The sequence below is a fragment of the Cydia splendana genome, chromosome 15 (assembly GCF_910591565.1).
Source record: "Cydia splendana chromosome 15, ilCydSple1.2, whole genome shotgun sequence".
Taxonomy (NCBI): Eukaryota; Metazoa; Arthropoda; class Insecta; order Lepidoptera; family Tortricidae; genus Cydia; species Cydia splendana.
The window spans coordinates 15309063-15322500 of record NC_085974.1 but is presented as its reverse complement, the minus strand read 5'-3'; the positions used below and the strand labels follow the sequence as shown (position 1 = coordinate 15322500).

The 13438-nt window shown below is 36.6% G+C and overlaps 4 protein-coding genes across 4 annotated transcripts in view; 2 read left to right on the top strand and 2 right to left on the bottom strand.

Annotated features, from left to right (window-relative positions):
* LOC134797785 (general transcription factor IIH subunit 5) overlaps nucleotides 1-2159 on the bottom strand; it is a 2406-nt gene extending 247 nt beyond the window's left edge. Inside the window, exon 1 of the mRNA XM_063770153.1 lies at nucleotides 2017-2159. Within this exon, the coding sequence (XP_063626223.1) occupies nucleotides 2017-2051 (35 nt within the window). The 5' untranslated portion in view covers nucleotides 2052-2159. The remainder of the gene's footprint in view (nucleotides 1-2016) is intronic.
* Nucleotides 12-1979, top strand: LOC134797796 (meiotic nuclear division protein 1 homolog). Its single transcript, XM_063770164.1, has 5 exons — nucleotides 12-101; nucleotides 430-566; nucleotides 1020-1125; nucleotides 1538-1684; nucleotides 1769-1979. Exons 1-5 carry the CDS (start codon nucleotides 12-14, stop codon nucleotides 1904-1906), a joined length of 618 nt encoding a protein of 205 aa, XP_063626234.1. The 3' UTR covers nucleotides 1907-1979.
* Nucleotides 2160-3127: 968 nt separating the features above from the next.
* On the top strand, nucleotides 3128-6075 carry LOC134797284 (zinc finger protein 665-like). Its single transcript, XM_063769511.1, has 3 exons — nucleotides 3128-3314; nucleotides 3520-3684; nucleotides 4318-6075. The coding sequence occupies exons 1-3, from the start codon at nucleotides 3167-3169 to the stop codon at nucleotides 5991-5993; spliced, it is 1989 nt and encodes a 662-aa protein (XP_063625581.1). The 5' UTR covers nucleotides 3128-3166; the 3' UTR covers nucleotides 5994-6075.
* Nucleotides 6076-6253: 178 nt separating this feature from the next.
* LOC134797285 (uncharacterized) lies at nucleotides 6254-9013 on the bottom strand. Its single transcript, XM_063769512.1, has 3 exons — nucleotides 8867-9013; nucleotides 7707-8198; nucleotides 6254-6843 (listed from the first exon to the last, which is right to left on the bottom strand). Exons 1-3 carry the CDS (start codon nucleotides 8883-8885, stop codon nucleotides 6254-6256), a joined length of 1101 nt encoding a protein of 366 aa, XP_063625582.1. The 5' UTR covers nucleotides 8886-9013.
* Between the last annotated feature and the right edge of the window lie 4425 nt (nucleotides 9014-13438).

Genomic DNA, 13438 nt, shown 5'->3' with positions numbered 1-13438 from the left:
GAACAAGTAAAATGTCTAAGAAAAGAGGACTTAGTGCTGAAGAGAAGAGGACTAAGATGTTGGAGATATTTCATAATAGCAAGGACTTCTTTCAGTTGAAGGTATTTATTTTATACTAAATAAATAATAAAATAACATAGTAATAATCATCTTGGATACTTTTCATTCTGTGAAAACTTCATACAAATAAGTGAGTTCTATGAAAAAGCTGGGAATTATTGTCAATATCACCTTCCCCCTTTAATTTTCGAATTACAATAGGCACTATTAATGTTAATTCCATATTTATCCACTAACAAACAAAACTATACCAACTAAACATTTTTAGAAGTAATAGAACAAGTTAACAGAAAATTTATATAGAAAACTATTCTAAGTCTCAATCAATATCAATCATAATCGGGTTTAAATATTTTAATATTTTTTTAGGAGTTGGAAAAAATAGCACCGAAAGAGAAAGGTATCACCATGCAGTCAGTGAAAGAGGTGGTGCAGAGTTTGGTTGATGACCACTTGGTTGACTCGGAGAAGATAGGAACTTCCATTTACTTTTGGTCTTTCCCGAGGTATGGCACTTTGTAAAAAAATTGTCTTAATAATTTTTATAAAGCAATACATTATAGGTGTATGGTTGGCCTTTGTAATAAGTTTTAGTTTAAGTATGAATATTTTGCTTCAATTATTGTGCAAACTCTTTATGTAAAAATATAGATCTAACTTAGCAATAGCGAACTGTATGCTGTTCACTAACTAAATAATGTATGGAATTCAATGTTCTGAAATATTTTTTTTTTGATAGTGGCACCAGTGACCGACAGGAACCAGTAACACATTTTTGGTTTTTATCCATGAAAAAGCTGTGTGACAACACCGACACTGTGCAAGCTGCAAGGACAGGACTGCAATAAGACTGCTTCTTGGATAAAAATAGAAGTGTTGGTTACTGGTTCCTGTCGGTCACTGATGCTATGTTATCTTGGACACGGGACATTTTTAATGAATTAAATCTGTGTTTTCAGCAAAGTCAAGAATGCAAAGAAAAGAAAACTCAATGACATGCAGAATGAGCTTGCAGAATACACAAAGAAACTGAAAAAGACAGAAGAAGCCATTGCAAGTGAATCTGTGAGTATTTAAAAAATATAAAATATCATGATTAAATTGACCTAAACTTTTAAAAGATGTAACAATTAGCTATGTCATTAGTAGCAGGGTCTGCACAGATTGAGCATATGCGCGAGGCGATTTCTTCGTGCACAAAACGGCCAGTGTAGACGTGCCTCGGCCGAGGCGGCGCGCGTGAGGCTCAACTACACTGGCCGTTTTGTGTGCGAGGTAATTGCCTCGCGTGTATGCTCGCTCTGTGTGGACCCGGCTAGTGTCTACATTTTTTAAGTGTATTTGTTTCTACTAAGACCTTTTATTTACTTTCATTTTTAAGACCCAATCCAAACTATAAAGGTAATGTATAAATATAGTTAATATTTTGTTTATTAAAGTTTAATGCTGTTTTGCATAAATGAACTCCAATTCATAGGTTGGGCGTGAAGCAACTGAAGAAAGAACAGCAGTATTGAAATCTTTAGAAGAGATGAAAAAACAGGAAGAGGCTTTAAAGAAAGAATTACAGAAATATAGAGACTCTGATCCCGAGTACATAGCTCAATTAAAGACTGAAATTGAGGTAAGAGCAACATGAATGCCAGCATTGAGGTAAAATTTGCTAAAAAGTCTGATGTTCACTACCTAAGTGCATTTTTATGTTCAGGATTTGAAGACTGCGGCCAACCGATGGACAGAGAACATTTACATTCTGAAATCCTACATGAAGAATACATTTCAGTGTGAAAACGAAGTTATAGATCAAATGTTCAACATTCCTCAGGATTTAGATTACATTGAATAGTTATTTGTTAATGTTATGTTACCTAAATTTATTTGCTTTGGTGTTATATATTTATGTTAATGTTTGGGTCAATCTCGAGTAAGGTTATGATTATCAGAAAAAATACCAACCATTCCACGAGCACTCCTTTCATAACATTCACCATTGTTAATAAATAAATTCCATAATACGGAGAAATCAAATAAGTCGATTGTTTTACTTCTATTGATTATAATTATTTCAGAAAATACTACTGAATGATAGCGTCGTCTCCGATAGACATTTAGACAATAATGAATGACAGATGCCTGCCTGCACTGTCATACTGTCAATGTCATGTCTCAGATGTTCTGTTCCTACCTACGCAATCTACGCATTACCCAAAACCTCCCTTAAACAAATAGAATCAAACCCCCACGGTCAAGACGTCACTCCCAACGCTATTCTAGAACTAAATCCTACAAGTGAATTGTATTTAGCTTTATCTTGTCTTACAGTGATTGATAATTATATTCTGCAATGTTTTTATTGTGCGTCCGTCTGTTTTCTGTTTTGCTTTTAGCGTAAAATGGAATTCCGGCTACTGTCATCTGTGACGCGCTCGTTTGTCGTTGCCCGTTGGTTGTATTGGCATTTAGTTATTCTGTGGTATTGCTTAAGTTTTATTTATTTTGTAATAACAAGGTTTATATTCTTAAATTCAAAGCTATTATAGCTAAATTTACATCGTCAACTAATTACAGAATACAGTGTCGCACGTCATCGTACGGGGTCATCCATTAATTACGTCACACGAATTTCTAGGTTTTTTGACCCCTCCCCCCCTTGTCACATTTGGCAAACCCCTCCCCCCTAGTGTGACGTCACATTTTTTCTACGAAATCGCCAAATCGAATTAAGTAAGTACCTAAGTATTATTAATATTTTATCAAAATATTTTTGACGATATAAATATTAGTAATTTTATAACCCAAAACTGCTTAGGAAAGAAAATTAAAAGAATAAAAACGATTATCGTTTTAAAAACTTGTTATTTAAATGTACAGCGAATAAAATAATCAAAAAAAAAATTCGGTTACTGATGAAGTTAAAGTGACGTCACAAAGTTTGTGTCTCCCCCCTCCCCCATGTCACAATATGTCACATTTTCTGGACCCCCTCCCCCCCCCCTAAACGTGTGACGTAATTAATGGATGACCCCTACTACGTCGACCTAGGACTAAAATATTCGCCAATGTTAGTGAATCGTGACGGTCAACGTTTTGTGTATTCTCTTCTCGGATGGAAAGGTCCCGTCAAGACCTGGCTGGGATAACTAACGGCAGTATGATGTCTGTAGAGGCTCCATTAGTCAAGCAGGAGCCTGACGACGAGAATAACGGGGGCTTGTGCGGTGTGAACGGGACGCCTGATGTATTTACTGACGAAGGTGAGTGGCATTTTACAAGCCTTTGCTTGCAATATATTGCAAGCAAAACAGATTAAACAAAATTAATACAGAAAATAAATTCATTAGTATAGATAAAAAAAACAAGAATTAAGGCTCAAAATATGAGGTTATAGGGAAGTAATTTTTACAATTATTATATCCAACTGTGTTCTATAAAACGTTAATTTAGACTTAATTATTTCAGTGCCCGTTAAAGAAGAGTTGAACACTGAAGACCATGTGAAAGAGGAGCCCACTTGCTCAGACAGCACAGACCCTAGTGCCGCACTGTACGAGGACCACCTTGTTAAGGATGAGCTTGTGCTGGGCCCTGAGCTTTTTCACCAACCTCATGTAGCATCGCTTCCAAGTCAGTTCAACATTTATAAAATTGATCCTAGTAACAGTGCTGCTTTTTTAGGGTTCCATACCCAAAGGGTAAAAACGGGGCCCTATTACTAAGACTCCGCTGTCCATCTGTCCGTCCGTCCATCCGTCTGTCTGTCACCAGGCTGTAACTCATGAATCGTGATAGCTAGACAGTTCAAATTTTCACAGATGATGTATTTCTGTTGCCGCTATAACAACAAATACTAAAAACAGAATTAAATTAAATAATTAAATAGTGAGGCTCCCATACAAGAAATGTGATTTTTTTGCCTATTTTTGCGTAATGGTACGGAATCCTTCGTGCGCGAGTCCAACTCGCACTTGGCTGGTATTTTTATAGTTCAGTAGCTTGTTTCCACAACTTCACCTGCATAGATTAGTATTCCATATACCAAGTAAATTTTACCATCTGTTTCATCCTGGATGTTTCCATCTGAAATTCCAAAAGAGATTCTAGTATTTTTTTTTAAGTAAAATGGTCCGTATTGCTGATGAATCATAAGGCCTCTGATGGAAAGCCACAATTTGTAAAACTAAAGGTTAACCCATTGTATAGTAACATTGTTTGGGTAGATATTTTACAAACTATAAAATATTATAAATTGTCTTGCAGCACTTGAAGCGGGTTCCGCGCAATGGCTGAGCTGCACTGTCAGACTGGAGCGCCTGCTGGTTGACACGGAGCGCCGCACTTGCCGAGTCGGGCGCCGCAACTACAAGCTTCACACCAAGCAACCAAATACTAAATATGAATGCAATGATTGCGGCAAAAAATTCAAATACCTCGCAGTTTATAAGAAACACATACACATTCATTCTTTAACTTCACTTAATTCCCGCAAGAATGTTGAGTCAAACAGAAAAAGTAAGATTAAAAGTGACTATTGTGACATCAACCTTAAAAAATCAGACTTACGAGCTCATGAAGGCATACCTACTATTGAAAAACTTTACAAATGTAAGAATTGCGATTATAACTGTATTCGCAAAGGACACTTGTTAAAACATCAGAAGATACACATTGGTGAAAAGCCATTTAAATGTTCCGAGTGTAATTTTGCGTGCAGTCTGAAAGTCAACCTTGGACGTCACCAACGAACACATACTAGCGAGACACCTTACGGATGTAGATACTGCGGTTTCAAATGCAAGGATAGAACCACGTTAAAAAGTCATGAGATGATACACACGGATGAAAAGCCTTTTAAGTGTAGGTATTGCGATCACAAATGTAGAACGAAAGGAAACTTACGGAGTCACGAGAGAATACACAATAGAGAGAAGCCAAATAAACGAAATTTAAAAATACATGAGATGATACACACAGATGAAAAGCCTTTGGAATGCAAATATTGTGATTACAAATGCAGTAGGAAACAAGACTTACGAATTCACAAACTAGTACACACCATGGAGAAATCGGAGAACTGTAGCTATTGCGATTTCAAGTGTAGAGATAAAAGGAATTTAAAAAGACATGAGAGGATACACGGGGATGCGAAACCCCTTAAATGTGGCAAATGCGATTATAACAGTATTCGGAAAAGGGATTTCCACAAACACCAGAAGACACACACCGGTGGAAATCTATTAAAGTTCAGCTTATGTGATTACAAATCGGATAAAAGAAGTATAAAAATACGGGATATAACACACAGGGATTCCAAGCCTTTTAAATGTAGTGACTCTGATTACAAGAGTACACGAAAAAATGATTTCCGAAAACACCAAGTGACACACATTAATAACCGCTTTCATAAATGTGACTATTGTGATTATACATGTCGTAAGGCATGTAATTTACGCCGTCACCAAATGATACACACCGGCGAGAACCCCTTTGAATGTAAACACTGTGATTTCAAATGCAATCAAAAAACCGTCTTGATTAATCACGAGAAAATACACACTGGGGATAAACCATTCAAATGCAGCTATTGTGATTTCAGATGCAGTGTTAAAACAAACTTACGCAGTCACGAGAAAGTACACACTAGGGAAAAGCCATATCAATGTGATGATTGCGATTTCAAGTGTATAATGAAATCAGATTTACGACTACACCAAATGATACACACGGGTGATAAACCTTTTAAATGTAGTCACTGTACTTATGAATGTTCCAAGAAATGTAATTTAAAGAGACACGAGTTGATTCACAATGAAGAAAAGAGTTTTAAGTGTGGTAACTGCGCGTACGAGTGTAGACAGAAGGCAGCCTTACGCAGACATCAGCAGGCGTACGGTGGACGCTGTTTTCGGCGTGATAAAGCAGATCTCGCTTTATAACATCGCGCGAGTGAAACGAGCTTTACTTTTTGACGTTCTAAAATAAAACTTGCAGTTTATCATTACTATGTCATTGATAGCGTCCATCATATGCCAGCATGGTTCTTAAGTCAATGATGTGAAAATAAAAGTCGCATATATCTCGAATTTAATTTATATGTACAATTATAATTATTTCACATGGAACTTTTTTCCATTAGTCTCTCGATTAGACATACTGTAAGCATGATTTATTCCTACTTAGACAAAATTATACAAAATCACCTTATCCTAGCTTTGAACACTCTTTTACAAGTTGGTAAAAAATCAGGAAACTTATTGTTAAAGAATTTACTTATAACCAGATATTGTTGTCTTGTTAATTTGGCCTTTTCAACAAGATCCACCATTTCTTCGGCAACGATATTTGTGAAACTCGTATTGGACAGTGTCTCCTTAGAATTTTTATGATCTATTAGCAGCTCTCTATGCTCAAAAATGTCTTTGCCGCGACATCTATCACATCCACTAGATGGATCAGATGGACTTGCTATATTTTGTTCGAGTGTGCACTGTTCCATTTTGTAACATGGTAAGCGTATTGTCACGACTTTATTTAACCAATGTGCATATTTTACTAAAACCGTTTTTTTACTACGACTTACTTTGTTCCAATATGCCCTTAAATTCGTGCATAAATTATGTACACACCTTTCTAGACCAGTAAAATCTATGTTCTCGGTATTCTCGAAGTAAGACTTAAGAACTTTAAACATGTGGCGTTTTCGTTTATAATCGGAAGCACCGCGAAGATCTGAGTGCCAAATATTGAAGAAGTGCATCCTAGAAAAGGAACATTCAATAAAAGTACCTGAAAATAATACAAACAATGCATTAGAATATTTTTCAGATTTACTAAACCAGGGTAGGGTAATTCTTCAATACTGGCCACTGTTTAGTAACTGGCTACCTTAAACTAAAAGTGAATTCTATTCACCTATAAACAGAATTCATTTTAGTATAATGTGGCTAGTTAAAATGTCATGAATGTTGCTACATGTGTGATCCTGTAATTGGCTTTCCATCTCTTATTAATTGTGAATACTCTGTATAGATAGCTGTTGGATCTCCATAACATAAATAAATAAATAAATTTTAATATAATAAATAATTTATAATAAGAAAACTTTCAAGAATAAGTACATAGTATTTTGTATTATAGTGCCCACAGATAACAATGGTTCCAATTGCAACACTAGTAATCTATGATATATATTTGTTCTCGTTGTTTTTTGATTCTTGACACAAGTATGGAACTGACAAGAAATAAAAAAATGCATATTAGAGAAGTTTACTGCCACGAGCTATGAGTTCTGAATTCTATAAAACAAGAAATAGTTTTTTTTAGTGATTGCACGTGCACGAGCTAAGTTTTAGTTTGCACGTGCGCATCGTAGTCGTACACGGCGGATTTCGGGCGGGCTTCGGCGTATTTTATTTAAGCAACGATGTCCACATACGGTAAAGTCATGACGTCTACGGCGCTACGTCACTGCGATTCCGCACCACAGCGTATTTTGAGCAGCAGTGTGGAGGGCATGCGATAAAATCGTGACGCTTATAGCACGTCACTGCGATTCCGTACAGTCACCGTATTTTGAGCAATGGTTTTATAGGTACTCATTGCGTTATCATTATTATTGCTGCATTTAAAATTCTATCTAATATACTCACTTTTCTGTCGGAGCAGAACCTCTGGGCCTACCACTACTTCATCTTTAACTTGATGGTCTTCATACAGGCGAGCCCTTGCCATTTCGCTGATGCTAGCAACTGCACTGTTCTTCCAGTCTTTATCCTCATTGCATCTCACTTGTTCAAATTCATTTTTAACATGTTGGTCTTCATACAGGCGAGCCTGTACTTCATCTTTAACTTGATGGTCTTCGTACAGACGAGCCTTTGCCACTTCGCTGATGCTAGCAACTGCACTGTTCATCCAGTCTTTATCCCCATTGCATCTCACTTGTTCAAATTCATTTTTAACATGTTGGTCTTCATACAGGCGAGCCTGTGCTGCTTCGCTGAGGCCAGCAACTATTCTGTTCTTCCAGTCCATATCCCCATTGCATGTTGTGTGTTCAGATATCTCATTCTTTACAATGACTTCTTCTAACTTTATACACTTTGTTTCTGGTGCGAATTCTGCTTCCTCCTTTATATGTACTGTAAATTAATAATTTATTTATTAAAAATAATATATATACCTACAGCGTTACAGACGCTTATGCTTTCATATATCTGTCCCATTGTTCTCTACAAATGGTATTTCTCAACTGATTCACATGGAATTTTGGGAGTATATATAGAATTAATTTGTTAGCCATGTTTAATCAGTTTTAAGCTATGGACTGACAGACTCGGAAAGTCTAGCTCATGAGAGCCACTAGTTTTAGTATCATTATAAAAACAAATCTTAGACGTGCATAGCCATAAGGTGGAAAACTGCAACCAAATAACAATCACAGTACAGTTGGTTCCATAACATACATCCACTTTTCTAGACAATTTGTATGGTAACTTGGGTACTTCAGTTGGGGCATCAACCGTACGTGTGGGTTGGCAGCTACATAAAGGTAACTCACTTAATTAAGTAAGGTAAGTCACTTATTAAACGAAGTCGTATAATATGTGTGTGGCACAGCGCACAGTTGTAGGTGACAGGCGAGGCCTACTTTACCAATGTTACACATAATTGAGATAAGACTAGAATGTATTACTGGTTCACCTAACTCGCCACTCACTTCATGAATGTGTATTTGATGTGCCCTTACTCCCTTACTTGTGTAATAATAGTGAGCCCTTTAATAGTGAACCCAGCATTTAAGTAGTACCTTTATTTGCAGCTTTCATGATGGCGGAACAGCTATCAAACCAGCTAAAGAGCAGGAATGTATCCAATAGATAAAATACTATAAACAACGAGACGAGAAAATGGTAGAAACAAGATTTACAAACAAAAGAATTAAAACAATCCTCGCGAGTCGCGTCAAATAAATACAAGTGAAATACAACAACATGACATGAACGTCAATGTCAAAAACTATGCTAGACGTTCCCATTTACGCATGAAACTACAATCTACACGCTAATGCAGTCTTCGAAACGTCGTAGGTATAGTTGGTCAAACCAATTTGTCAGTCAGTAAGAACCAGAAAAACTATACTCCTCCTTTTCTTTTGGGTGCTAGTAAGACAAGGATAGTATGATTCTCCCTGTCTATGATTGAAATGAGACAGTCCTTAGCTTATTATACAAATTACAATAGAAACAGACCAAGATAACTCTGCATAGGGTTACCAGATGACAGGAATTTTCCTGATATAGATGGTCAAGCAAATCTTGTCAGTAGAAAAAGGCGCGAAATTCAAATTTTCTATGAGATAATATCCCTTCGCGCCTACATTTTTCAAATTTGCCGCCTTTTTCTACTGACAAGATCTGCTTGACCAACTATATATGTCAGGAATTTTAGCCTTTTGTCAGGAATGGGGACGGAACACGAAAATGTCAGGAATTTTTTGCATTGATAAACTTTTTTTTAAAGTACCTTTTTATTTACATAAATTAATCCAAAATCATTGTAAAACATAGAGGTACAATAATATAGAGATGAAACGGGGGAGGGGCCAAACGACCGAACGAGATGCACTTATGGAACTTTCGGTAGGAGTAGCAGAGAAGGCGGTATTATTGCTTACCTTCTATGTTGTAAAAAAATTATAAATGAGATCCACTCAACTTAATAACTTCGTAATTATTAATTAACAAATCTTTACTCAAGCATACATATTTAGATGTTTTAGAAATTGAAATCATGATTGTCTAATATTCGCATTTGCAAAGATAACAATATAATAAGAAGTATCCTCTGCCTCTGTGATTAAAAATAATGTAGGTAAAACATCTTCGGTTCTAGACCCAAAAGAATTGTAATATTTTGTATTGTATTGTATACATATTTCTTATACTTTATTTGTCCTATTTACCAAATGTGTGAATTTTGATTATTATTTGCCTTTTTAACAATACATACTGCCGTCCTAGTCTAAAAGGCAGTTTTTCGACAAAAGCTAGTTTCGAGATAATCGCAAAAAACCAACCCAAACATCTTTCTTGAATTTCTACGAAACGGAAAAACTTTTTCCATTTTTTCTTTTTGTATGTGGTAGGTATATATATGTATTTATTTTAGGTATTTATAGTATGTTTCTAAACAGCTCAGTTTTTTTTATTTTATAAAAAACTTTAGATTAGTATTAGGCTTAAAAATGTGTAGGTCGTACTAGTCAAGAAGGCGGTAAACATGCGTTATGCGGCGTTCTAACTTAGTTACGAAGTAGAAACTAGGTTAAAACGCCGTATATGTCACATGCTGCCTTTTTGCTTAGTAACAATGTATAATTCGCACTCAAGTGCGAATTAAGGTCTTAGGTCATAAGGTCTTTTAACTTAGGATTTCAAAATCCTAAGTTAAAAGACCTTATAGCAGCTATTCGGCCTTTTTGGTTAGTATACTAGGAAAAATTAAGATTTTGTCCAGATTTTCGACTAGCGTGCTAGTGTAAAAAAACGTATACCACCAAAAACACCGAATATACGGTTTTATAGATTAGTATTTATGGAAGAAATGGGAATAAAAAACAGTCACGTAGTTTAAATGTTTTTTTTTTTTTTCTTTTTTTTTGTGTTGTGTTTGTGTTTAATGTTTATTTATATACGAACAAAAAACGCCATACTACTAGGCTATTAATAAAAAAACCCGGGCAAGTGCGAGTCGGACTCGCGCACGAAGGGTTCCGTACCATAATGCAAAAAAAAACGAAAAAAAAAGCAAAAAAAAAACGTTCACCCATCCAAGTACTGACCACTCCCGACGTTGCTTAACTTTGGTCAAAAATCACGTTTGTTGTATTGTTGGACGGACGGACAGCGAAGTCTTAGTAATAGGGTCCCGTTTTACCCTTTGGGTACGGAACCCTAAAAACGAGATCCAGCGATTACTTTTTGGATTATAATCTTAATTACCATACAAAATTAACACATAAATTGGGTTATTCCCACTAGTTACCATCAAGTTTTTACCAGTGGTAACTAATGGGACTTGTTTCCCAGTAGTTACCACTGGTAAAAGGTGGGATATTTTTCCCAGTAGTTACCACTACAATTTTGTTAGGGTTCAATAAAGCCTATTTTTATAGTATTCTACTTATACTGTTTTTATTACTATTGAACTGTAACAACTTGATGGTAACTAGTGGGAATAACCCGATTTATGTGTTAATTTTGTATGGTAATTAAGATTATAATCCAAAAAGTAATCGCTGGACCTCGTTTTTTTTAATAATAGCCTAGTAGTGTAGTGTTTTTTGTTCATATAATGAAAGACATTTAAACTGTACGGTAGAAAAATGCTGGTGGTAACTACTAGGAAAAAAATCCCACCTTTTACCAGTGGTAACTACTGGAAAAAAAATTCCCAGTAGTTACCACAAAACCTAGTTGGTGGTAGCTACTGGGAAGAAAGGTGGGAAATAAATTCCCAGTAGTTACCACTGGTAACAACTTGGTGGTACCTAACTAGTGGGAATAACCCCATAATATGTAACAAATTTTTAAAGTGTACGGTCTTTCTGATTTTATTTGTATCATAGGCTAGATTTACTCGACTCTACTAATGACATTACATGTACTTCTAATGAGCATGAGCAACGAAACTTAAAAGAGTCCGCAATAAGCTCAGCCGAATTTTTACTTCCCATAAAAACGGAGATTCGTACTCATTTTAAAACAATGAACATGGACAAGACGAAACTTATGTCAAATGCCAATGTTGTGCCCATCCCAGTCTCTGTTGGGAACTCGGTACTCGAAGTTGTTGACTCGTACATCTACCTAGGACAAGTAGTCCAATTAGGTAGGTCCAACTTCGAGAAAGAGGTCAACCGCCGAATCCAACTCGGTTGGGCAGCGTTCGGGAAACTACGTAATGTCTTTTCGTCCGACATACCTCAGTGCCTCAAGACGAAAGTCTTTAATCAATGTGTGTTACCAGTGATGACTTACGGCTCCGAAACGTGGTCTTTCACTATCGGCCTCATCTCAAAACTCAAAGTCGCTCAACGAGCTATGGAGAGGGCTATGCTCGGAGTTTCTCTGCGTGATCGAATCAGAAATGAGGAGATCCGTAGACAAACTAAAGTCACCGATATAGCCCACCGGATTAGCAAGCTGAAGTGGCAATGGGCAGGCCATATTGCACGCAGAGAAGATGGCCGATGGGGTCGAAAAGTGCTCGAGTGGAGACCACGGACTAGCAAGCGCAGCGTAGGACGTCCACCCACAAGATGCACAGACGACCTTGTTAAGGCCGCCGGAAGTCGCTGAATGCGGGTCGCTTCCAACCGGTACGAATGGAGGTCCAAGGGGGAGGCCTATGTTAAGCAGTGGACGTCTTATGGCTGAGATGATGATGATGATTAGTCAAAGCGTCGAATGAAAAAAGAAAACTCAAACAACGTTTGCTGTAGAAAAGTACGTATGAACAATTTAACCATCACAAACTACGCTAGAAAGACGTATTTGCTGGCGAGTGTAAGTATTTGCGAGGCAGTTTTAAAGTATATACCTTGATAAAAATGATAATACTCGAAGGTACTAATTGTAAACACTACATGTTATTGATAACATATGATGGTAATGCAATAATAAAGTATTTTTCTTAATTTGGCGTTCGGTCAATATTTCGCGCGCAAAATGCCACCTACGATCGCATACCGGCAGCCACAAGCCTGCGCTTGCGGCTGACGGCTTTTACTTAGCATAAGGGTGTCTTTGGGCGCGCGGGGAGCATGACGAGGGTTAGAGCATATACTGCGTTATAGACTAGTTAGACGCACTTTCAACCATTTTAAAAGTTTGTTTGCATTTAATACGACGTCCATAGAAAATAAGAAGAACGTATAACATTTATACGTTTCTAAAGACTATTATGGTGACGTAAAAAAGTTAAGTGATACTAGGCTTAAATGACGTATGAGACATTTAAACTAAAAAATATATTATACGATTTTTTTATACTAGTATCAGATCTAAAATTTTGCTAAAGATCCTAATCTTAAAGCGCGTATAGCGTCTTTTACGTATTTTTAGCCTAGTTTTTGGCTTATACGTTATTTTAGGCTAGACATAGTGGATAAGATTTTACGCAAACCAGAGCGTAAAAAAACGTATAGCTGCATATACGTTGTTTTAGCCTGGGTTTGTCAAATAGTCACTTTTTAGACTAGGAAAGCTTAGAACATTAGTGCAAATACGGTCTTTTTACGATATTTTTCTCGAAAACTAAGCCACTTATCGGAAAACGGGCCAAAGTGGTCGATGCATCTCGATCTCTACATTACGAA

Bases quoted from the DNA above. Each gene is read 5' to 3' on its own strand.
- LOC134797796 (XM_063770164.1), top strand. From the start codon at position 12: ATGTCTAAGAAAAGAGGACTTAGTGCTGAAGAGAAGAGGACTAAGATG. The intron at 102-429 runs GTATTTATTTTA...ATATTTTTTTAG, and splicing joins AGGACTTCTTTCAGTTGAAG to GAGTTGGAAAAAATAGCACC. The intron at 567-1,019 runs GTATGGCACTTT...CTGTGTTTTCAG, and splicing joins TACTTTTGGTCTTTCCCGAG to CAAAGTCAAGAATGCAAAGA.
- LOC134797284 (XM_063769511.1), top strand. From the start codon at position 3,167: ATGGAAAGGTCCCGTCAAGACCTGGCTGGGATAACTAACGGCAGTATG. The intron at 3,315-3,519 runs GTGAGTGGCATT...TAATTATTTCAG, and splicing joins TGATGTATTTACTGACGAAG to TGCCCGTTAAAGAAGAGTTG. The intron at 3,685-4,317 runs GTCAGTTCAACA...ATTGTCTTGCAG, and splicing joins TCATGTAGCATCGCTTCCAA to CACTTGAAGCGGGTTCCGCG.
- LOC134797285 (XM_063769512.1), bottom strand. The intron at 6,844-7,706 runs GTGAGTATATTA...TATTATTTTCAG, and splicing joins GGTTCTGCTCCGACAGAAAA to GTACTTTTATTGAATGTTCC.